This window comes from Lepidochelys kempii, chromosome 6 (assembly GCF_965140265.1).
Source record: "Lepidochelys kempii isolate rLepKem1 chromosome 6, rLepKem1.hap2, whole genome shotgun sequence".
Taxonomy (NCBI): Eukaryota; Metazoa; Chordata; order Testudines; family Cheloniidae; genus Lepidochelys; species Lepidochelys kempii.
This window is the reverse complement of record NC_133261.1, coordinates 76369469-76395383: the sequence shown is the minus strand read 5'-3', so window position 1 is coordinate 76395383 and position 25915 is coordinate 76369469. Positions and strand designations below refer to the sequence as shown.

The following is a 25915-nucleotide window of genomic DNA, read 5'->3' as shown; positions in this document are numbered from 1 at the left end:
GCAGCGGAAGTGGAGTAGCCCAGCCCCAGCCCACTCCACTCTGCCAACTCCCAGCTGCGGCACTCTGCTTCTTGCCACAGGTGAGCGCGGGACCTTTCCCCAACCCCGCCCTCCCCAGCGGGGGGCCAGGGCGAGGAAAGCGGAGCAGGCTGGTGCTGCATCGCTCCACTTCCCGCCACCGGTGAGTGCGGAGGACGTCCTTTCCCCAGCCTCCCCACACTCACTGGCAGCAGGAAGCTGAGTGCTGTGGCTGGGAAGTGGCGGAGTGGAGTGGGCTGGGGCCGCTTTGCTCCACTTCCCGCTGCTGCCGGTGAGTGCCTGATAGGGAACAGGGGGGTTGGGTAGTGGGTGGGGTCTTAGGGGTGATTAGGGACGGGGGTCTCTGGAGGGGGCATTCAGGGAACAAGGAACGGGGGGCTGGGGGCAAAGCAAGTTCAATAGAACATGGTCTCACCTATAACGTGGTGAGATTTTTTTGTCTCCCAAGGACCACGTTATATCGGGGTAGGGGTGTATTTATTTACAGAAGGATGAGAGGAGAAAAACAACAAGGGAAAATATACGGGGAGCAGTAGAACAGGGTTGCATTCAAACCAAGGCCCCACAGGCCCAGTGGTAGCACAGTCTGAAAGCAATGTGTCTGCACACAGAGTTTAGGAGTTTTGAGCAAAGTTTTAGTTTAGTGGTGAGTTGTGGGTGCTTCTGGTCGTCTTCAGTGTCAGTGAACTTTTTTAACAAACCCCTTTGGTGCCCTCTTCTGCCGCTTTCTGCAAAGCCACACAGTGACCACCTTCTCACTTAACTAGGTAGCAGCCTCCCTTCTTATTTTGAATGCAGAGTTACAAGCCCCAGTGCTCACAGCCCCATGCAGCTTTGGGCAGCGGTGATACTGCGTTCAGCTTCGGCCTGTTCTTCTTGGGCGATTTCTCCCTGGCATAGTGCTCCTCCTGGCTTTTGTCCTGGGATGTTCCCCAATTGGCCGCCCTGTCCTTCCCAGGCTTCAGGCAGGTTTTTTTTCCTTCACTTTGTCAGGGTCTGCGGGCTGCAGCCCTTCTCTCACTGGAGCTCCAGCGGCCCACCCTGGAGTTTCCCTCCTTTCTCTCATTGCTCCCCCTGCCCACTAGGAAAAAGATTTAAAGGGGCTATGCTCTCTAAACCCCAAAGGGGTTACACTCAGAATGAGGAGCACCAGCTTCATGGTTTAATTTACATCTACCTTGGATGCATCATGAGGAATACATATCTAAAGGGTATGTCTACACTACGAAATTAGGTCGAATTTATAGAAATTGGTTTTATAGAAAGTGTTTTTATACAGTCGAATGTGTGTGGCCCCACACAAATGCTCTAAGTGCATTTAATCGGCGGAGTGTGTCCACAGTACCAAGGCAACTGTCGACTTCAGGAGCGTTGCACTGTGGGTAGCTTTCCCACAGTTCCCACAGTCTCTGCCGCCCATTTGAATTCTGGGTAGAAATCCCAATGCCTGATGGGGCAAAAACATTGCCGTGGGTGGTTCTGGGTACATATCGTCAGGCTCCCCCTTCCCTCCCTCCTGAGGCACTCTCCTAGGCACTCTCTCAATCCTGCACAGCATATTACTGCACCTGGAGCCAGTGGTACCCTCCCAGGACACCCCATCCAGGTCCATCTCCTCCCACCCACTGAACATATTGGTGCTCCTAGATTCCTCACTTCAGGTCTCCAGACTATCAGAAACCAGAGTGAGAGTTCACACAGCTATCACCTGTCAGGGATAAGGCTCAGTCCCTGAAGGAGTGTTAGGAGGAAGCAGAACAGCTGGACCCACCCAATCCATCAGCAGCAATTCCTGCCACATCGTCTGATGAGGCACCACCCTATGGTTATAGATCACTTCAAGACCTCCTAAAGAGCATTGCAGAGGCTCTCCTGAATCCCCTGGAAGGGGTGCAGCCATCTTTCCTGAGTTTATCACATTGTGCATAGCAAATTATGAGGCACTAGTGCTGAAGTATGGCTTTATTAACAAATGGTCTGAATATGCTAATAAATTGCCACGAGAACTCAGGCCTCAATTCTAGGCCATCCTGGATGAAGGGAAGCTGATAGCCAGATCATCTCCCCAAGTGTTGTTGGACGCAGCAGACATGGTTTCCTGTTCCATGACAACGTCAAGAGTCATGATGGGCTTTATGGCTGTACTCCTTGGGGGTTCCCTAGGAGGTCCAGGTGACAGTGGAGATCTTCCCTTTGAGGGCAATAATCTGTTCAGGGAGAAAATGGAAGAGTCACTGCAAACCCTTTAGGACTCCTGCACCACCTTCTACTCCTTGAGGCAACACACCCCAGCTCCTGGGGGAAAGCACTTCAAACCCTCTTCTTTATAGGCACCATACTGCTCCCCAGCCCTTGCACTGTGAAAGGGCATAGGATTCCTCCTAGGAAGTGCCAATTAATTCAATGCAGCAGACATAATGCCCTGCTCCTGTTCCTTCCTCAATCCTAGCCTCCCTCCAAAAATCATTTTGGTGGGACTCTTGAGAGCTGCCAACCAGTCTCTACACCGCCAGATACTCCACACACACTTCAGCGGCTGCCTGGCCTGTTTCCAACCAAGGTGGGAGCATATCACATTGAACAAATGGTCCTATACATCATTTCTAGCAGCAACACAATAGAATTTCCTTACACCACACCCCCAAATCCTCCTACCCATCCTTGTTCAGGGATGCCTCTCATGAGAGAATTCTCAAACAAATAGTGGGCTCCCTGATCCAGTTAGAGCCTCTGTCTCCTCAAAACAAGATATTTCCTTATCCCCCAAAAGAAGGGAATCTGGAGATCCATCCTCGACTTTAGACAGCTAAAGAACTTCATAGGTCATACAAGTTTCAGGATGACCACCCTGCTCTGCATAATCCCCTGCTGTCAGGGTTCCCTCCCCACTCTGAACTCTAGGGTACAGATGTGGGGAACCGCATGGAAGACCCCCTAAGCTTATTTCTACCAGCTTAGGTTAAAAACTTCCCCAAGGCACAAATTCTTCCTTGTCCTTGGGTGGGTACTGCTGCCACCACCAAGTGAGTTAGACAGAGATTCAGGAAAAGGACCACTTGGAGTTCCTGTTTCCCTAAAATATCCCCCCAAGCCCTTTCCACCACCTTTCCTTGGGAGGCTTGAGAATAATTGACCAACCAGATAGGTAAACAAGGTGAGCACAGACCAGACCCTCGGGTTTTTAGGACACTAAAAACCAATCAGGTTCTTAAAAACAGAACTTTATTATAAAAACAAAATAAAAGAAGCACCTCTATAAAATCAGGATGGAAGGTAATTTTACAGGGTAATCAGATTCAAAACACAAAGGATTCCCCTCTAGGCAAAACTTTAAAGTTACAAAAACAAAACAAAACAGGAATAAACCTCCCTCTTAGCACAGGAAAAATTCACAAGCTAAAACAAAAGATAATCTAATGCATTTCCTTCCTATTACTTACAATTTGTAATCTTAGATGCTTAATTCAGCTATGACTTTAGGAGATGTATTTTCACTGCCCTGGTTCCTCGCTGACCTGGAGAGAACACACAGAAAACACAAAAGAAAAACCTTCTCCCCTTATTGGTCCTTTTGGTCAAGTGCCAGCCAAGTTATTTAAACTTCTTAACCCTTTACAGGTAAAGGAGGGATTTTATGCTACCCGTAGGTGTATGTTTATGACACCTGCCTAAACACAGAAGACTGTGCAGCTCTCTGTTTGAAGGATGCCTGTTTCCATATAGGTATTTATCCAGTGTCCACAAGGTTCCTTTTCTTCACAGAGGATCGGGAAGATTTTCAATTCAGAGTTCTCCCCTTCAGTCTCTCAATGGCCCAGAGTGTTCAGTGGTAGCAGCATACCGGCATCACCGGGGCAGATGAGTATTTCTTTATCCTGATGAGGCCAGTCATATCAGGAAGTACAGACTATGGTCCTTTCCCTGCTAAACCTCCAACACTCCTTGGGATTTCAAGCAAATCTAGAGACATTCACTTAAATTCTATAACCCGTGTGGAGATTAATCAGAGGGACTATGAACGCTGTTTTGGCCAAGGCTTTCCTACCGCAGGACAAATTCCTTGTGATGAGGGATCTCATCACCCATCCTCAATTGAGTCCCCCGATGACTGACTGATCCTGTCTAGTCCTTCTAGGCCATAGGACTTCCTACACCTACATGACATTCTTTGTGAGGCTCCATCTTCAGTGCCCCCAGGCATGGTTGAGGATGGTCTATGATACAAGCAAACAAATGAGACTCGATTCCTCAGAATGTGTTAACATCACTCACCTGGTGGGAAACCAAAGAGACTGTGTGCATTGGCATTTCTTTTATTCCCCACCAAGAAACTAGCTATGGACAGCTCCCAATTGGGCTGTGGAGTGCACCTGGATAAACATCTGGCTCAAGGCTCTTGGACTTATCAGGAATCCAAACTGCACATCAGTCTCTTCAAACTTAAAGCAGTTCATGAAGCTTGGAAGAAGTTTTTACTCTTCATCTATGCTGTATGTGTTCAAGTTATGTTGGACAACATGACGATGGTATACTGTGTAAACAAGCAGGGAGGTATGACAGTCATTCCACTCTGCCTCAGGTGGTCAAGCTTTGACACCAGATCACCCTCTTGGCAGTACACCTTCCAGGCAAGATGAACAGTGAGAGATAAAAAGGCATCTTTTAAAAAGTGAAAGTCAAATCCTAGTGAGGTAAATAGAAAAGAGCGTAAACACTTCCAAATTAAGTGTAAAAATGTAATAAGAAAAGCCCAAAAGGAGTTTGAAGAACAGCTAGCCAAAAACTCAAAAGGTAATAACAAAATGTTTTTTTAAGTACATCAGAAGCAGGAAGCCTGCTAAACAACCAGTGGGGACCCTGGACAATCGAGATACAAAAGGAGCACTTAAAGACGATAAAGTCATTGCGAAGAAACTAAATGAATTCTTTGCTTCAGTCTTCATGGCTGAGGATGTTAGGGAGATTCCCAAACTTGTTGAGCCGTCTTTTGTAGGTGGCAAATCTGAGGAATTGTCACAGATTGAAGTGTCACTAGAGGAGGTTTGGGAATTAATTGATAAACTTAACAGTGACAAGTCACTGGGACCAGATAGCATTCACCCAAGAGTTCTGAAAGAACTCAAATGTGAAATTGCAGAACTATTAACTATGGTTTGTAACCTGTCCTTTAAATCAGCTACTGTACCCAGTGACTAGAAGATAGCTAATGTAATGCCAATATTTAAAAAGGGCTCTAGAGGTGATCCTGGCAATTACAGACCGGTAAGTTTAACGTTAGTACCAGGCAAATTAGTTGAAACAATAGTAAAGAATAAAATTGTGAGACATATAGAAGAACATAAATTGTTGTGCAAAAGTCAACATGGTTTCTGTAAAGGGAAATCATGTTTTACTAATCTATTAGAGTTCTTTGAAGGGGTCAACAAACATGTGGACAAGGGGGATCCAGTGGACACAGTGTACTTAGATTTCCAGAAAGCCTTTGACAAGGTCCCTCACCAAAGGCTCTAATGTAAATTAAGTTGTCATGGGATAAGAGGGAAGATCCTTTCATGGATTGTGAACTGGTTAAAAGACAGGGTAGAAATCAATGGTAAATTTTCAAAATGGAGAGGAGTAACTAGTGGTGTTCCCCAAGGGTCAGTCCTCAGACCAATCCTATTCAACTTATTCATAAATGATCTGGAGAAAGGGGTAAACAGTGAGGTGGCAAAGTTTGCAGATGATACTAAACTGCTCAAGATAGTTAAGACCAAAGCAGAGTGTGAAGAATTTCAAAAAGATCTCACAAAACGAAGTGATTGGGCAACAAAATGGCAAATGAAATTGAATGTGGATAAATGTAAAGTAATGCACATTGGAAAAAATAACCCCAACTGTACATACAATATGATGGGGGCTAATTTAGCTACAACTAATCAGGAAAGAGATCTTGGAGTCATCGTGGATAGTTCTCTGAAGACATCCATGCAGTGTGCAGCGGCAGTCAAAAAAGCGAACAGGATGTTAGGAATCATTAAAAAAGGGATAGAGAATAAGATGGAGAATATCTTATTGCCCTTATATGAATCCATGGTACACCCACATCTTGAATACTGCGTACAGATGTGGTCCTCTCATCTCAAAAAAGATATGCTGGCATTAGAAAAGGTTCACAGAAGGGCAACTAAAATGATTAGGGGTTTGGAATGGGCTCCATATGAGGAAAGATTAAAGAGGCTAGGACTTTTCAGCTTGGAAAAGAGGAGACTAAGGGGGGATATGATAGAGGTGTGGAGAAAGTGAATAAGGAAAAAGTTATTTACTTGTTCCCATAATATAAGAACTAGGGGCCACCAAATGAAACTTTTGGGCAGCAGGTTTAAAACAAATAAAAGGAAGCTCTTCTTCAACACAGCGCACAGTCAAGCTGTGGAACTCCTTGCCTGAGGAAGTTGTGAAGACTAGGACTATAACAGGGTTTAAAAGAGAACTAGATAAATGGAGGTTAAGGCCATTAATGGCTATTAGTCACAGATGGGTAAGGAATGGTGTCCGTAGCCTGTTTGTCAGGGGGTGAAGACGGATGGCAGGAGAGAGATCGCTTGAGCATTACCTGTTAGGTTCACTCCCTCTGGGGCACCTGGCCACTGTCGGTAGACAGGATACTGGGCTGCATGCACCTTTGGTCTGACCCAGTATGGTCATTCTTATGTTCTTATGTTACTTTAGCAGACAGCCTCAGCAAGGATTTCTACAAGGACCATGAGTAGGACCTCCACAACTCAGTGGCACAGGACATTTTCCATCAGTGGGGCTGCCATCCTGGGACCTATTTGAATCCCAGGCAAACAAGAAGTGTCCGGCCTGCTGCTGCCGAGCCATTCATGGGGAGAGTTCCAGAGGGGATGCTTTCCTGGAGCTACTAATGTATGTCTCCCTCCCTTCCCCGTTTCTGCTCCCCTCATGTAAAGAGGGAGGTCAAACAGGACAAAACAGTAGTCTTGGTGGCACCTAGATAGTTGATACAATTTTGGTTCACCACCATCCTCCAGATGGCCTCACTCATACATTCTGAACCTACTGACTGAGTATGGGGGGCAGGACCAACTATCCCAACCTAGCATCCTTCTGTCTCAGAGCCTGATTTTTGGATGGATAGCACATGTAAGGAGATCATGTTCAGAAGAGGTCCAATCCGTCTTCCGCAACATTAGAAAAACCTTTACAAGAAAATGTTATGCTGACAAATGGAAGTGGTGCTCCCTTTGGTGCCAGCATCATTACGTACGTCCACAGAATGCGATGATCTTGGACTAACTTCTGTCTCTAAAGACATAGGGTCTATCCATTAGCTCACAGTGTGTACGTCTAGCAGCAACTAATGCCTTCCACCCTCCAGCGGAGAACTGCTCAGTATTTACTCACCCTATGACTGTGAGGTTTTTAAAGGGTACCACTAGAACCTTCACACACGCACATGCTCCCCCCACCACTGGTATCAAGACCTACCCCTGCCTAGAACCTGAACCTGGCACTGCCAGCCCTTATGAATCTGCTGTTTAAGGCTTTGGGGCCCCTAAGGTGGATCTCCCTTACACAGTGGATTTTCCTTACGTAAGGATAAGGTTTCTATGATATTGCATCCCAGTTTCAGGATTTCAGTATTTACATTTATTGCATTTAAAATCTAAGGTATAGTAATGAAAAATCTGTTGCCAAACTCTTGTGTGTGTTCTTGTTCATGGAGAACAATGGAGGCAATGTCAGTGGAGAGAAAATTGCTAACTTATCTTACTGGCTTCTGACAAGTCTTATATTTTGTTTTTAAAGCAACCTACAATAAACAAGTTTTCTCCTTTTATTTATATAGCTATTTATGGTAATTTTAATGTGTTAAATGTTAAGTTTTATCAGTTTTTTGTGCTAAAATGTTTATTTTATAAAGAAAATGTTAAACCTGAATATCAAAATACATAATGGTCTCTGCAATAGTAATGGTCTACCTTGTACCGTATATCTCAATTTTGTTGTTATGAGACCTGGTATGTATGAAGTTGCATATGTAACTTGTGGTTCCTGATAATTTAGCTGGGTATAGTGAAATTGTCTTAATGTTCAGATAACTATAAGGAGTTATTTAGCCAAAAAAGTATGTTGACAGGAGATGAGTTGTTTAGCTTATTCTGGTTTACAATGAGGCATTTTGAAGCGATGAATGGGCATGTGATTTTGTGGTCTTTTATAAATCAGTTAGGAGAAGGATTGATGCCTATTAGAAGTGCTAATCACTTATTGTTTACATTCAGAAGGGTTTTCTACACTGCAAAACGTAAAAACATCTGCACTGCTTCTCTCTGCCAAGTGTTTTTGACAACAGAACTGCTAGCTGATTATTCAAATTGAACACAGCTATATGCATGTTTTTCCTTTTTAAACCAAATTATGTTGCAACATAATATGTACTGTTTAAAACAACATGCACTGACTTAATATTGGCCTTAGTGAAAAATGAATAGGTTGATGTGTGTTTTTTTTTAAAAATATTGACAAACACTGTAAGTTTTCACAGTGACTGATGACATCTGTGCCCAAAGTGCTTAAAAACTAATTCAATAATAATAAACAGAACAGTTTATATGCAGAAAGGAATAGGGAATACCGCATTTCACTACTAAAGCTTTTGAATCTATTATTTATTTTTATTTCAGTGTTTTTTCTGTTTTGGTTTGAAATATGCTCTGGCACACTTACAGATATACAAATTCAAAAAAGGATAATTAGTCCAACTGAATTTAATCATGTGCATAATAAAAAAAGCTTTGAGCAGGAGATTGTAGGAAAAGACATGAAGAGGCTGACTTAGAGGCATACCCCATTGCTAAAGCCGCATTATTACATCTGCATATAAAAGACCTGGAAAATCAATCCTGAATAGGGATAATGGGCACCTTTTGACTTCTGCTTTATGCACCTGATGGTGCAGGATGAATGATGATGACTCCTGTGCATAAAATTACTCATGTACATGTTTGCAGGATTGAGACTTCAAACTTTGCAGCACGACCTGAAGGTCAACAACACTAGGCTCTGATGTGTGAACTCTTCTGTTCTAGTGTGTAAACTGTTTTGCTTTCAAGGATGCACTGTATATACTTTTTATTATACTTTTCTTGTCCAATAGAAAATGAAAGAGGATTACCGTTTTCCTCTAACATCATACTGTACACATATGCATTAGTTTGGGTTTAAGATTTGTTTTCATCATCTCACTTTTGGTTGGTTTTCTGTTACATTATCAGGATAAAAATATCCATTTTGTGATGTTACTGAGAAAGAAATGCATCAGACTGCCTCTCCATATTTGCTTGTATATTTGGTGGTAATCACATCTATATGTACAACTTTACACAAAAACCTATGTTAAAAGAACATTCTTATGTTTGCAAAGTCAAGCACTCAAAATTTAGAAAATGCTTGTGCAATCTTAATTAAGCCCCCTTCTGCATATGCATCATGAGACAGTCTTTAATTATATGACCACATGCTATTTTGCATCACCTTACACTAATGAAGGTAAGTATTTATAAGAATATATTTTGAGGGGTGAGATTGTCCCTGGACCCCATGTAGGTGTGAAGGAGCATAAGGAACTTAACACAAAGCACCAGTACAATACCCCCCAAAATTTGGGATTCCTGATGAAGATTTTGACTACTTTGCAGTAGGTTTTAGAAGCTGAAAAAGGGCTGGATTAAGATACTTATTGCATAGATTAGAGACTCAGCACACTGTGGCTGGGGTGAATGCGAGGCAGATTTTTATTTCCTGTTTTTTGTGGCCATGCTAACCATTCACAACTAACACCACATCCCCCTTCCTAAAAAGGAAGGGTGATCAAACCTTTATCCTAACAGTACATGAAACAACAAACAGCCCTATGAAGAGCAGGGTAGACTGCCTGAACTTTCGGTGATTTATTCTGCCCCTTTTAAGGCATTTGACTGCTAGTCCTCCGACTTCCTTAAATTCTCAAGATCTTATATAATCCTCCAGGAATGTAGGAGACTGTATTTTTCTTGCTTGATCTCTCCTTTCAGGAAGAGTCTCAAGAGGGTACATGTGGTTCTGTATGGGCAGGCAGGGTGTTGTTCACAGGTTCCATTTCAGGGTAGTGATCTGGGTAGACTGGAGGTCCCCCTGGTGACACAAGGTGACATTGGTTCCAATGGATGATTCCTGCTGGCATTCTAACAAAGTAGGTTTGAGATGTCCTGGCACATCCCCTTTTCTTGAGAGTCTTTCATGCAAATGTGATCTCCTAGATTCAGTACTCCCAAGGATTTGACTCTGTGGCACCTGTCAAAGACCACCTTCTGGTGGGGTTTCTATTGATCTTCCATCTTCTGTATTCTTGGGACATCTGGCCAACAAGAGTTGAGTTGGGAAAGGAAGGTTATGATAGTGGACTTCAACTGCCTTCCCATCAACAGTTTTGCAGGCTGAGTCCATTTGCTGGAGGTGTTGACTGGTATGGCAACAGGGCAAGATAAAGGTATGAGGATTTAGAAAGAAGTTGTTTTATTTTCTTTACTATATGTTCTGCTTCACCATTACTCTGATGAAACTGTGGCTGGATCTGACATGAATGAAACTGTAGGTATCTGCAAACCTCTTGAAAGTCTCAGAGGAAAACTGAGTACCATTGTTAGAGATGACTTGCTCCAGAATCCTAAAACAGGAAAAACATGGATTTTATCCTCTCCACAACTGCACTTGATGTGATGCTGGGTGGCCTGACAACTTCAATGAACATTGAGACATAATCAGTCATCAGAACACAGGTGGTATTATCCAGATAAAAAAATCAGTCCTGACTTTCTGTCACGGCCTGTCTGGTACAGCAGATGATAGTAATGGTTCCAGTGGATTGGGTTCACGTGAGCACAAATTTCACATTTCTCAACTCTCTGCTGTAATTGTTTGCTCAGCCCAGGCCACCAAACTGTCTGTTTAGCTCCCTTCCTGCATTTTGTAATGCCTTTGTGTCCCTCATGCAGTCTGTTGAGGATTTCCTGTTACATTAGGGATAACTAGTCTGGACCTCATCAACAATAAACCTTGCTTTGTAACAAGATCCCTGGAAACCACCCAGTATGATTTCCTGTCTGTTTTGTGCCACCTTCTTTGTAGCGTTTGCAGTGATTCATATCTTGACTCAGGAATTCATCTGCTTCTTGCAGATGTTTTTCTGTGATAAGTAAATCAGTATGTACTTCATCTGTGAAATCTTCCAAAAACAGCTCCTCTGTTCACACTCTTGCTGTGGCTTGCCTGAGATTGGGGCTCTGGAGAGTGTATCAGCTGTGGAGGAATGCTCATATCTTGCTTCATTTTTCTGAATGCCTGATTCTGTTTAGTTCCAGGAATTCTGTGGACTAATGAGCTCTCGTAATGGCTTTGACTACTCTGCCAAGTAAGGTAGGAATTTTCCTAGGTGTGTTACTATGTCCATGAATCGATATATTTCACTGATGCACTGAGGCTCCTTCATCAGGGTAATCACTTGTACTTTCTCTGGATCTGGTTTGACCCCCTGCTCCATTAGTGACCGAGCCTAGACAGACACTTAATTCTGTCTTTGAGAATTTACATCTGTCATTTCGTGTTAGGCCTGCTGTCTCACATCCTTCAAGAGATGTTGGTTGTGTTGGGTTTGAGCTGATCGGTAGACAAGGATATCATCCATATGGCAGAGAACCTCTTCCAGACCCTCCAGGAATTATGACATTTTTTTCTGGAAGTGTTACGGAGCAGAAGATATGCCACATAGTACTCTATTGAAACAAAACCTTCCAAAAAATGTGATGAAGGTCATTGTAGTACAGCTTCTGCAACAAGTTGTATCTGCCAAAACCCAGACGGGGCATCCAATTTTGAAACTTTTGCTTATCTAATTGTCAAATGGTGTGCCCAACATATGGGAGTATGTTTCACTCTCTACAGACATTCTCATTGAGCTTGGTAAGGTCTACACCGATCCAAATCTTGTCATGTAGTTTTGGGATCACAACCATGCCTGCACAGCATTCAGTTGGAGTGTCTATTCTGGAAGTGACACCCATCTACTCAATGAGGTTGATCTTTGCTTTCACCCTGGGTGGTAAAGGATGGGAGATTCTCCTAGGTGGAGTTGGAGCATGTCAAGGTTCCTTCCCCACGCTGAACTCTAGGGTACAGATGTGGGGACCTGCATGAAAAACCCCCTAAGCTTATTTTTACCAGTTTAGGTTAAAACTTCCCCAAGGTACTAACTGTTTTACCTTTTGTCCCTGGACTTTATTGCTGCCACCACCAAGCGTCTAACAAATATAAGCGGGAAAGAGCCCACTTGGAAACGTCTTTCCCCCCAAAATTCCCCAAGCCTTACACCCCCTTTCCTGGGGAAGGCTTGATAAAAATCCTCACCAATTTGCATAGGTGAACACAGACCCAAACCCTTGGATCTTAAGAAAAATGAAAAAGCAATCAGGTTCTTAAAAGAAAAATTTTAATTAAAGAAAAAGTAAAAGAATCACCTCTGTAAAATCAGGATGGTAACTACCTTACTGCGTAATCAGATTCAAAACATAGAGAATCCCTCTAGGCTAAACCTTAAGTTACAAAAAGACACAAAAACAGGAATATACATTCCATTCAGCACAACTTATTTTCTCAGCCATTTAAACAAAACAGAATCTAACGCGTATCTAACTAGATTGCTTACTGACTTTTTACAGGAGTTCTGACCTGCATTCCTGCTCTGGTCCCGGCAAAAGCCAACACACAGACAGAGAGAACCCTTTGTTCCTCCCCCCTCCAGCTTTGAAAGTATCTTGTCTCCTCATTGGTCATTTTGGTCAGGTGCCAGCGAGGTTGTCTTAGCTTCTTAACCCTTTACAGGTGAAAGGGTTTTTCCTCTGGCCAGGAGGGATTTAAAGGTGTTTACCCTTCCCTTTATATTTATGACCGAGCAAATGGCTTTGCATTTGGTGTAAGTTTAATGTGGTATTCTTCCTCTATTTCCCCAGTCCTTGGAACATTTTTGGGACCTCTTTGGAATCTCAGGTTCTAGGTTCATGATGACTGGTTCTATCCTTATAACCATGCTTATAGCTGTGATTGCTGGAAAGTCAAGTAGAGCAGTGTATCGGCTACCTATAGCATAGACATCTTGGGATGTAGTCTTCTCAGAGTTTTAGAGTGGCTAACATTTTCCTTTCACATCAAACAAGGACTTTCCTGTGCCTTTCAATTCATTTTTGAGTCTTGAAGTGTTGGTGGTTTGGCACACCATGGAAATTCTTTCATGCTCAGTTGTATTCTTGTTCTTTACTCAGTGTTAGCATAGCCATCTCTGGATCCCTTTATGCTTTTACTGATCTGGTTGGGTATTGTTTCTAGGCATTCTAGATATTTTCCTTCCCATGTGTATGGCTTCTACAGTGGGTTCCTTCTCAAAATTTTTGTTCTTTGAACAAATACTTTGTTCTTGGCTGTCACTAGTGTGAGATTAGGATAATTTTGGTGTTGTGTTGCTGTGGGCCCTAGCCTAGTTTCAGTGTTCATTACTTTTCTAGCCACACCCCCTGTTGCAGCCTGGACTCACCATAGCAGTTCTCTCTGGACAGTCTGTGTTTTCAGGCCTCTGCCAGTTTCGATGGTACTCTGCAGGTTTTTTTGGCTGTTCTGGATAGAGACTTGCTTTTTTGTGTCTCCCCTCCCCCCCCCTTTTTTTTTTTCCTTTTTGCAGAGGTGTTGTGTGATCCACTGGATCTTTATTCAGTCCTGCTCAGACATCATGCAGCGATTACAGAGACCCAGAAGGTGGTGGTTTGGGTGAATGAAAAACTCTGGCTTCTTTGAGAAGTGTGCCTGACTCTGCAACTTGTAGGGACACTACCTGGAGATCAGTACATACTTTTATAAGACACTATTCCCTTGCAGGTTTCAGAGTAACAGCCGTGTTAGTCTGTATTCGCAAAAAGAAAAGGAGTACTTGTGGCACCTTAGAGACTAACCAATTTATTTGAGCATAAGCTTTCGTGAGCTACTGCATCCGATGAAGTGAGCTGTAGCTCACAAAAGCTTATGCTCAAATAAATTGGTTAGTCTCTAAGGTGCCACAAGTATTCCCTTGTAGAGGCATCTAGGTCTTATACCCATTTTGGCAGAACTATCTTACAATCACTGGGCAGACTCTGAGCACCTACTTTCAACACATTAGGTCACTGCTTGAAAGTCACCAAGAATGGAATACATCTGGGCAATCAAAGAAAGAACGGTTACTTACCTTACAGTAACTGTGGTTCTTTGAGATGTGTTGTCCATATGTACTCCATGACCTTCCTCCACCCTTTATGCCCTTGGGTGGGCAGGTGTGAAGACATTCAGAGCACAGGTGTGGCCCCCTATGGACACTGCTGACCAAAACATTCCTATAATGGGTGTATGGGACATGTTTTCCACTGTTGGTACCATGTGGAAAACACATATTGAACACCTACTGTTACTGTAGAGTAAATAACTGCTCTTTCCTGTTGTAGAACTAGTGGATTGAAAATATTTCCACTCTTTTGTATTGAATGTAAGAATTATAATTCAATAACTATAGACCTTTTGATGCTACAGTTAAGGTTTTTCTTATAATGTGAAGTACATTCAAGGGCTGGGATATCAAATTATGATTGCAGATCTTTCCTTATAGTTTTCTATTGATTTTTCATGACTAAATATTTTAATAACTGAGGGAAAAAAAGTAGCCTGAAGATACACTCTTCTGCTTTTGGGCCTGATGACCCCTTATTTTAACAGTAGTACAGTGCTCTTGTCATAAATATAAAGGGAAGGGTAAACCCCTTTGAAATCCCTCCTGGCCAGGGAAAGCTCCTCTCACCTGTAAAGGGTTAAGAAGCTAAAGGTAACCTCGCTGGCACCTGACCAAAATGACCAATGAGGAGACAAGATACTTTCAAAAGCTGGGAGGAGGGAGAGAAACAAAGGGTCTGTGTCTGTCTGTATGCTGCTCTTGCCAGGGACAGAACAGGAATGGAGTCTTAGAACTTTTAGTAAGTAATCTAGCTAGGTATGTGTTAGATTATGATTTCTTTAAATGGCTGAGAAAAGAATTGTGCTGAATAGAATAACTATTTCTGTCTGTGTATCTTTTTTGTAACTTAAGGTTTTGCCTAGAGGGGTTCTCTGTGTTTCTGAATCTAATTACCCTGTAAGATATCTACCATCCTGATTTTACAGGGGGGATTTCTTTATTTCTATTTACTTCTATTTTTTATTAAAAGTCTTCTTGTAAAAACTGAATGCTTTTTCATTGTTCTCAGATCCAAGGGTTTGGGTCTGTGGTCACCTATGCAAATTGGTGAGGTTTTTTATCCAACATTTCCCAGGAAAGGGGGGGTGCAAGTGTTGGGAGGATTGTTTATTGTTCTTAAGATCCAAGGGTCTGGGTCTGTAGTCACCTAGGCAAATTGGTGAGGCTTTTTACCAAACCTTGTCCAGGAAGTGGGGTGCAGGGTTTTGGGAAGTATTTTGGGGGGAAAGACGCGTCCAAACAGCTCTTCCCCAGTAACCAGTATTAGTTTGGTGGTGGTAGCGGCCAGTCCAAGGACAACGGGTGGAATATTTTGTACCTTGGGGAAGTTTTGACCTAAGCTGGTAAAGATAAGCTTAGGAGGTTTTTTCATGCAGGTCCCCACATCTGTACCCTAGAGTTCAGAGTTGGGGAGGAACCTTGACAGCTCTAAATAAAAAAGGACAATTAATTGCAGCGAGAAAATCTTCTGAAGGTGAGAAAATCTTCTGAAGGTATAAATTTTTTTATACAAAAACTTGTGTTCTTAGAAAACAAATGTACTTTCACCTTAAAATGTATGTTTTTTTTATTTTGTGTGTATGTGCATATGTGCTTTACATTTGCTTGAACTCACCAGCTAGGTCATTCTTGTCCTTTGTCTTGTTCTTGTTTTTGCAGTATGTGCCTCCAGATCTTTGCATCTGTAATTTTGTGCTGGAGCAGTCTCTTTCTGTCAGAGCCCTACAGGAAATGCTGGCCAGCACAGGGGAAAATGCCAGTGAAGGGGTAAGTAAATTATTTTTATTTTGGCATCAAAAAGGATACCAGGCATCCAACTTTGAACTGTTTCTCATTTTTTTAATCCCCATTAAGGACCTTTAGAACAGAGGATGCCTAAGAATGGGGTAGCAGATACTTCAATATTCCTTTTATTTAGGGTTGCCATTGATCCATCACCTTTATGATGCAGACAAATTTTCATACTGAGAAGCTAGGTGCATTTAATGTACTTAGCAGATGAAAGAAAACACAACCATACTCTACAAAGGCCAGTTACTGTACTGCTAGTTCAGAATTGGCTGCTGAACAATGCAGAAGTTCACCATTGGGATGAGCCTAGCTTCTGCCAGCCAAAGGAGTATGAGTTGCTTTGAAATTTAGGTCATAAGGTTGCTTTGAAATTTAGGTCATCAGCATGGGGTAGTACTATAAACCTATCAGCAGTCACAAGTCAGAATAAGAGAGTATAATCTTTAAAGTTAACTGTTAGCTCCTTAAATTCATCTATCAACCAAGTAAAATGACATAATTTGTTCTGGACTTCAAATATTAATATACTTTTTGTAGTTGTACTTCTATAACTAAAGATTTGTTTCTCCATTAGTTTGTTTTAGTTATGGTGAGGGAGCATAAATTCTCCTGTGGAAATGTTTCATTACAGATGATTTGTATGTGTTTCTGCATCTCTAAATGTATTAAAACACAAAATTATATTTAAGTAATGTTGATAGTCTGGTGTAAATGCACACATGAAAGAGATTTGAAAAGTAAAAGCTGCAAGTTGTTCCTGTTGTGCTTACATGTTGCATCACTGGTGGAACGTTAGACCACTGTGATACCAAAACACAAGAACGAGCTAAAGAGGATTTTCATGCTGCAGGAACTTCCAGATGTCAAACTAATAAATGTACTTCAGAAATGTATTCTCTTGCCATATTTACTACTGAAAAAGCTATTTGAGTTTAAAAACTGTGGTTTGCTCTTTCACAGTCTATCTTTTTCTCCTTTTGTGATATGGAAGTGAAGTGATAATACTGAATTTGTGGCACTGTAATCATTTCTTAGGCAATAGATGTGATGGTGAGAGTAAAAACTGGCCTGAAACTGAACACCCTTACTTGTGTTCTTCCCCCTTTCATCAAGCACATAGAATCGTGGCTACCTGGTAACATACAGTCTTCTTAATTTATTGGGAGAAAGGACAAATATTTCATTAATCAATACTAAGGAATTAAATAGAAACTCTAAAATGTGCATGTGTTGCAGCAGAGTCTGTATGATGGGCTGCCATATCGGGGGCCACAAAACTCTTGCCCTGGTAGTAGTCAAACAAGCAAATGGGCTCCTCTTGGCTTGTACTGAGCATTATCTGCTGTGGACTTCTTTGGGCCTCTGAGGTTGGCTTTTGACTGCTTTGCTTTGCTGATGTAGACTATAGGCCCTGCTGCCAGCCGGACCATCACCAGGCTGCCGATGTCTGCTGTGATGAGATGCTTGAATTAGTTTCCCAGTCTAGATTTAAACCTCTCTCCCTGGACTGGGAGCCCAGAGCAAAGGAAGGCTGAATCTCCACTCTCAATTTAATTGCTTTGGGCTCAAGCACCCTATCTGAGCCAACCAAGAAACTCCAAATGATACCGCTCTGTTACACTTTGTGTAACTACATGGCAAGAACTTTATATGTATCAAATTAACCTGCATTCAACTAGATGACCATTCAATTTTCCCCTTTTCTGTTGTGGGGAAACCTGAAGACTCCTGTTTTCTGAAAGCTTCATAGCGCTGGGGCTTAAACATATAATTTTGATTTCACTGCCAAATCAGGCAGAAGGAAAAGTGGACCTTGGAGGGAGAAAACTTTGTTTTTCAGATTAACCCAAGGAATGCACCATATGTGTATGTTAATTAAAATTAATTTGGGGTAATATCCTTTTTGTACAAATGCTGCATTATTCCAAATTTACTTCAAAATGAAAACCTCCTTTGACTCAGTTTTCCATGCTTTTATAGACTTAATACAGTTTAAATGTACTTGTAGTGCTTTCTTTTTCTTTTTCTTAGGATAATCCTGGAAAATAAAGGAGGTTGATGCGGGGAGGTGGGGTTTGTATGTTACATAATAAGATAGCCTGTAATGGCTCCTTTGGGAGGTAGAGCGAATGGGTGTTTGACGCAATAGACGATAATTGTTCCTTTGAATGTTTCCACAGTTTATTTGGAAATTTGCATCTGATGAAGTGAGCTGTAGCTCACGAAAGCTCATGCTCAAATAAATTGGTTAGACTCTAAGGTGCCACAAGTCCTCCTTTTCTATTTTCAAAAATGTGTATTTTTATACTAAAGATGGTAATAGGTAGGAATAAAAAATTAGAAACATGATTTTCTCTTTTGAATTATAAATTGGCTTTTATACTGTGGTCTGTTCACTGTTCTGCAACAACTGACCATTTGAAAACAGATTTAGATTTTATCCGCTTGTAAAGTGGATGCATCAAAGTACTATGTAAATATTGATTATGTTACAATGATTCTTATTTCTCCCAATAAAATGAAAGGTTTCAGAGTAACAGCCGTGTTAGTCTGTCTTTGCAAAAAGAAAAGGAGTACTTGTGGCACCTTAGAGACTAACCAATTTATTTGAGCATGAGCTTTCGTGAGCTACAGCTGTAGCTCACGAAAGCTCATGCTCAAATAAATTGGTTAGTCTCTAAGGTGCCACAAGTACTCCTTTTCTTTTTAATAAAATGAAAGTGTAACTCTAGCTATGATTAGCTATAAAGTAGTTATGTACTAAAGTTTCCCATCTATAGTCAAAAGGCTATATTCTCTTTTCAAATAGGATAAATGTTTCCAAGCACTGTGGGAGTAACAGAGCCACTGTAGTCTGTTGCATAAGGACCCGTCTCAGTGCTCACTAACTCAATGGAGTCTTCCTCTTTCTTTCAGTGTGTGTGTGAGACCTTTAATACATTTTTAGATCATTTTATTAAGTTTGCAATCTATGAAGTCACTGCAATGTTTCAGCAGATTCGCATATATTAAAATTTTCACATTAAAGTGCCATAGCCATGGTTCAAAATTAATAATTGGGTTGGTTGAAAATTTAAAACAGCTGCCCCAAAATGCCACATTAACAACATTGTAAATTAACAAAATAAAGTTTTAGATAACTAGGAATTTTTCATCTGCAAGCAATGCAAAGGGGAAAAAATGAACAACCAAACCCAAAATAGATCAGAAGCATCAGAGATATAGAAGAAATAGCCAAAAATATTATTCCATTTATAAAGATTAATTTTTGAGTATAGACCTGTGTAGGATTTTCATTCCAGAGTAAATAGGTACAGTTGATATATACCCCAAACAGTTAAAGTTTTATATGGTTTCAAAGAAAATGTTAACGTGTTTAAAAAGTTATTCAGTTTCTGCAGATCCTTCTGAAACTTGCTCCTTTGCAGCGGGTCAGCACAAGGCCTGTGTTCCACCACTGTGGTGCAACTTAACAAGTACTTAACTTAGTGCTGGCCCTTAGCATGATGGTGAGTTTCACTTTGTGAGATGACCTCCCATTGACTTCAGCTGAATTTTGATGTAATCTCCAGAGTGCTTTTAGCATCAAGACCTTTTCAACAAAGTTTTATTTTGGGGACGGGGGGGAGAAAGGGCATTTCTGGGTCACAAACACAAACAAACAAAAATTTAAAACTGGTGAATTTTTGCATTCCTGCAATTTGAACAGTCTGTCAAACTTTTAGACCCTCAAATTCATGTTCTTACCAGTTGTTTCTCTTTGCAGGTGCTAAAGATATTCCTGTTTTTTTTATAAAAAAAAATAAAATAAACAATTTTTAAATGCAATCCATAATCCCAATGTCTTGGTCAACAGTTGGGTCAGAATAATAATAATAATAATAATAAAAATAATAATAATTTTTAAAAAGTCAGCATCCGCTCTACAAGCCTATTCCTGCAGTGCTTTATGTGTGGGGCTCTCAGGAACTTTACTGGGACAGGTATCTACAGAGGGCTTGCAGAACCAGTCATATATGTAAGCACATTATTTTTCATACTGTTCTATTAGCACAAAATGCTGCAGTTCGTGTGTGTGTGTGTTTAAAGATATAAATTGTGTATATACACCAGGGGTGGGCAAACTTTTTGGCCCTAGGGCCACATTTGGGTTGCGAAATGGTATGGAGGGCCCCCGCCCCCTAGCCACCCCATCCCACTTCCCGCCCCCTGACTGCCCCCCTCAGAACCTCCGATCCATACAACCCCCCCTGGTCCTTGTCCTCTGACCGCCCCCTCCCGGGACTCCAGTCCCTAACTGCCCCCACAGGAACCTACCCCCTATCCAACCCCTGCTGCTCCCTGTCCCCCCCCCCCAGAACCCCCCTGACCCCTCAGGACCCCACCCCCATCCAACCCCCCCGCCTCCTGATGGCCCCCCCCAAACCTCTGCCCCATCCAGCTGCCCCCTGACTACCCCCCAGGACCTCCTGCCCCTTATCCAACCCCCCGCCTTACCATGGCGCTCAGAGCTGCAGGACAGGCTTATTGGAAAGCCTGGGAGGTGGGCAGGTGCACGTCATGCTGCCCGTGCGGCTGCAAGGCAGAAGGGACATTGGAGGGGGCGGGGGGGTCTGGGGACTAGGCTCCCCAGCCGGGAGCTCAGGGGCCAGGCAGGACGGTCCCGTGCTGTAGTTTGCCCACCTCTGATATACACACATACCTATAGAATATATATGATGATGTGGTATGAAGTGTTGTGGCTCATCAGAATAAGTTTGGGATGACTGAATTCATTACTCATGAAGATGTGAATATGTTCTTCAAGTCAACCAAAAGGCATGCCAATAAAGAATTTGCACCATAATAAGCCAACATATATTGCACCTGCATCACATATTTGACAGAAATACTATTTTAGAAGGGTTTTAGAGACTTTAACTTTTTATATTGGGACTATTTTGGATATCTTTCCACCTGTAAAAATAAGCTGCTTTAGTACCACAAATTCAACTGTGCAGTGCTCAGAGGAAGAAAAAAAGTAACTTAATTGTTTTCAGTTAGTTTAATAATTTACACTAGTGTAGACTCAGAGCAGAGTTTTTCACCCCAGAATATTCCAAATCAGGAGCTGAACCTGGGTCTCCCAAGCCAGGATCCTAACTACCAAACTACAGACAGTGTCTCTCTTTTTCATTCTCTCACTCAGTTTCAAAAATCTCATTTTCTTTCCAATCCAAAACAAAAACAACCTTGGAAATGTTTTTCGAAATGGAATTGTTTTCTGGCCATCCCTATTTTTTTTTTTACCTGCAAAGAAAACATCTTTTAAATAAAATGAATGTTATAGCCTAAAAGTTTTACAAAGATTCTATAAAGGCAGCTGACTGGATTGATTTTGTAAAATTTGAGGAGGAAATATACTGATGTGCTGAGATTTTGTAGGGTTCTTTTCAGTGTGCTGGTGGAGCTATCAAGTTGTAGAAAGTGGACAGACCTCTTTATGCATCAAACCTATAATGGGAAGGATTTTATTATGTTAAAAAGAAGATGCAAATGTGTGTCCTGGAGATATTTTTATGCAATGTATCTGAATCAGGATTTGTGTGTATGTGTACAAGACATTTTGTGTGTATATTCGTGTCTCTCTATCTAATCATCAGAGCCCCATACTTAAGTTGGAGTTCAGCTTTCTATGTAAAGCAGTGATTAATTCACTATGTTTTGTATGAAGAATATAGTGTATCCTTCCCTAAATGATAATACACAATCTATGGGGTAGATCCTTAGCTGGAACAAATTGTCACAGTTCCATTGTAATTAGTGGAGCTATGATAGATCCCTTAGCTAGTGTAAACTATCCTTGAGAGTCAAGAATGATTAAACCAGTTTCACTTACAATTAATTAGAAATCAGCCCTTTACGAAAGTTTACTTTTTGAGCCTTATGATTTTTTGGGCTCTGCTAGAAAATTAATTACTGAGTTTTCAGATTGGAAAATTGAGTCACTTGTAGAATTTTTTTCACCATCTGCAAGGTAGTTCAACTTTTAAAAATTATTATTGTACTAAATTTTCATTTGCTGATATTCATCATAACTGTTTCTTTTTCTGTCACATTGTTTACTACCAATTTTTATAACATCAAATGGATACTCCAAAAGCTAAGTATTGCTTTAAAAAATTGTTTCTAGCCTTTATGGTTGTAGAGAAAATCTGTAAAATATGATCCAAGTGTTGTATTCAGTGGCTAGCAATGCAAATTATCTATTCATTTGTTAGCTGTGGCTCTTGCCAAAGGGTTTTCATGAAAGTGACCAGCTGACTCAGGAGTATAGCCCCTATGTCTACTGGGCACATTTAAGGATATGCTGTTCTTTGTGCAAGAAACTCTTGGTTGGAGATCCTTTCTCAAGCTAAAAACCCTGGGTAATTCATACACATTTTATATTGGTTAAGGTTCCTGCACACATTGCATACCGGACAGCAACCTCAAAGGCAAGGAAATGAAAAGTTAAGCCATCTAACAGTACATATCCTTTACTCTTCCAGCCATGGACTGACACCTTACCACTAGCCTACATCACCTTATCACCAATGACCAACACAAACAATGCACCATCATCTTATCTCTGGTGCAATAAGGATGTCAGCCTTCCATGAATCCCTTTCCCAGACTTGAATGAGTATGATATTCTGGAATTCTGCAGAATGGATGGAGGGATAGGAGCAGACTTATCTGTTTGTGGTGATGAGTTTGGAGGAGTTGCAAGAAGGTTGACTTCTCTCCTTAGGCAGATGTAAGGTTGTGGTACACTGTCTATGGTGATTGAACTAGCTGTGAGATGTCTCTCTCTCTGGATGGAGGAATAGAAGGTGTGCACTGTTAGATGGTTTAACTTTTCCTTGCTTTTAAGGATTGGGATCAGGAATACTGTGTGTACTCTAACCATAACTCTTATACAATGTAGTATTTATGTGTGCGCATGTGTGAGGGCAAGGAATGTTTGCAACAACAAAAATAATGTGAATTTAAAATACAGTTTTTGATTAGTACTCAGAAGTTTATATTTAAAACTAGTATCAGAACAAGCAAAACCTGGGGCTATTGATTATCAGACCTGTTTTGCTATAGCATTCACGAACACAATCAAATTAATTACTGTCTTTGTGAAAAAGTATGTGTGACACAATAAGAAAGAGCATGAAAGAATCAGTTTTTGTTCAAGCTGATAAAATGAAAGTAGAAAATATGTTTACTAATCTGTTCCATTCTCTCTCTCTCTCTCTCTCTCTCTCTCTCTCTCTCTCTCTCTCTTTTAATGGTAAAAGCAAGGGTAGCTAATTTTTTTCCTGACCATTTTCCTTGGCTGAATTCATACTTATAAATGTTATGATGTAACACTACTGCAATACCATTACCATGATTTACAGCTTCTTGCAGCTCATTTTATTCTGTTGCATGCAGCTTACTAGCCAGTTTGCTGATGGTATCAGAACTGTGTCAGAAGAGAATTAATGTTGAACGTTATATATCTGTTTATTTGGATCAATTTAAAAATACCTGACAATGGTAGATCCAACCATTAGGTCAGCAATATGTTTATATTGTTTGAGTTTATTGAACTATTTAAAAAAGGCAAACAAAACATTTGAACACATCCACAACAAAATCATATGCACAACTAAATTTTCATTTATTATTTTGTTTTTCACTTTGCTAGCCTAGTGACCTCTCCGAATGGGTATGTTCTTCCTTTCTTCACTTAATATACATACAGTTTGCATGAAACTGACTTCAGTTGTACTTTTAATAAATTAGGCCTTTCACTTGTAAGTGATCAGAACAGTTTCAATCTTTGTACCTATTGTTTCTTGTTGTTGTAGATGTTCCCACACACCTCCAAGCTAATGATCAATCAATCAGTTAAAATATTTGTCTCAGCCAAGCTGAATTCTTTGTCCCTTAAAATAATAATTTTTAAATTTTAAGTAGAGGACTTCTGAAATTTTAGAAATTTCTGAAGATCTGTGATCTGAGGGTACAGTAAATTAATCATCAAACTTTCAAACTATTGTATTAAAATCTACGGGAAGCATGCTTAACCCAAGTTACTTAGAAGCCCTAATACAGCTTCAAATGCTATTATGCAGTTACAGTTTTGCAGTTACATATAACTGTGGAGTGCATAATAAGAATGAAAAAGGCTAGTGAAAAAATTACATACTTTCGGTGGGCTCAATTCTGCACCTTATTTAAAATAAATTGTATATTACATTACCTATAGCCCCGTGAAATCAATTGGATAACTTTCAGAGCAAGGTGTCCCTCTAATGAGCAAAAGTGGCAGAGTCGGGTCCTACATGCCAAATCTATGGCATTGCATCTTTGGCAATATGGTAGTGAAGAATGCTAACTATGTCCCAAAACTTTAAGGTCAAACTAGCTTTTTACATTTTGCGATCTCATGAGTAAAGGCATTTTCAAGTGAAAGAACATATAACATTTAATCTGTTGACTAATATTTCTCTCTCTTGTGCTCTACCACCTACTTTTCTGAAAATAGAATTCCTATTTCTGTGGAATTGTCTTTTAAGGATGAATTATTTAGTCTTTTTTTTTTTTTCAAATTCTAAATATGCTTGCGATGAAGTCTGGATATTGTTTTGCAACGAGAATAACCACTGTTCTCCCCCTAATATTCTATAAACTCTAGAATTTTTCTTGTGTTTTAATGGATATACAGAAGCAGTAGTTGAGCATTTGTAATGATAGCCTTTGCCTGCAAGAAAAGTTAACTTATTAACTGTAAGGTGATTGATGAAAATATATTTTGAAATACTGCATTAACATAAATAACTGTATTCAAGAGCCTGCAGTAGCCTATGATTTTAAATGTCTGAATAGAAAAAGCATTTTGTTTTCAAGCATTTTGAGGTTGGAATTAGCTACCAAAATACATATTCACCAAAAATATTGAAATTCAAAAATCTATTTTATGTAGTTTTTTGCCTCCATTTAGCATGTCTGTTTGAGTTTTATTTTTTCATGATTTTAGTATTCATGAAAAGGAGCGTTTAGCCAGTCTTTGAAGAGTTTAGCCAATCTTTGAAAATGTTACCTGTGTGCTCTATTTGGTTATGAATTGAAGACATGGATCATTTGTGCAATGCTTGTGAGTGATGGTCACTTGAGGTGGATATGACCAAACGTACTGCATCTGTTACAGTAAGAAGGATTCAAACTGGTTTCACAGGGTGGATTAGAAAGCTGAATTTATTTCATCTGCAATTTTTATCCAGATGAAGTGATGGAGTCAAGTAACACTAACGTGTTTTAAGTCCCCCGCTCCCAGCAATGATTCTATTGAATGTAACAACTCTATATTTTTATTTTTTCATGAGCTGTGCTTCTCTGCTATATAAATAGTGAAGTGTAGAGGATTGTGATGGCAGAGCTGGCTTAAAAACAAACCAGACTTGGTGTGCTCATGGTAATGCATTATTTTTTGAAATATGGTAGGATGTGCCTAAGCATTTCATCTCATCGATAAAATCTGTAGGTCTAGTACTTTATTTTAATATAACCCCATTACTTTTCTGTTCATAGTGTCTTAATTTGCAAACCAAACTTGATGCACAATTGATGTTGTAAGGATGACTTCAACAGTTTTGTGTAGAATAGTAAAGATAGTAGATCTAATGTAGAAATATGATTTGTGATTTAAGTTGGAATGTATTCTGTATTGTTAGTGGTGAT

At 40.6% G+C, this 25915-nt stretch overlaps 1 protein-coding gene across 1 annotated transcript in view; it reads left to right on the top strand.

Moving 5' to 3' along the window:
• Positions 1–25915, top strand: part of RYR3 (ryanodine receptor 3) — a 581477-nt gene that overhangs the window by 104635 nt on the left and 450927 nt on the right. Inside the window, exon 4 of the mRNA XM_073348839.1 lies at positions 16046–16153. Coding sequence (XP_073204940.1) covers positions 16046–16153 — 108 coding nt within the window. The remainder of the gene's footprint in view (positions 1–16045; positions 16154–25915) is intronic.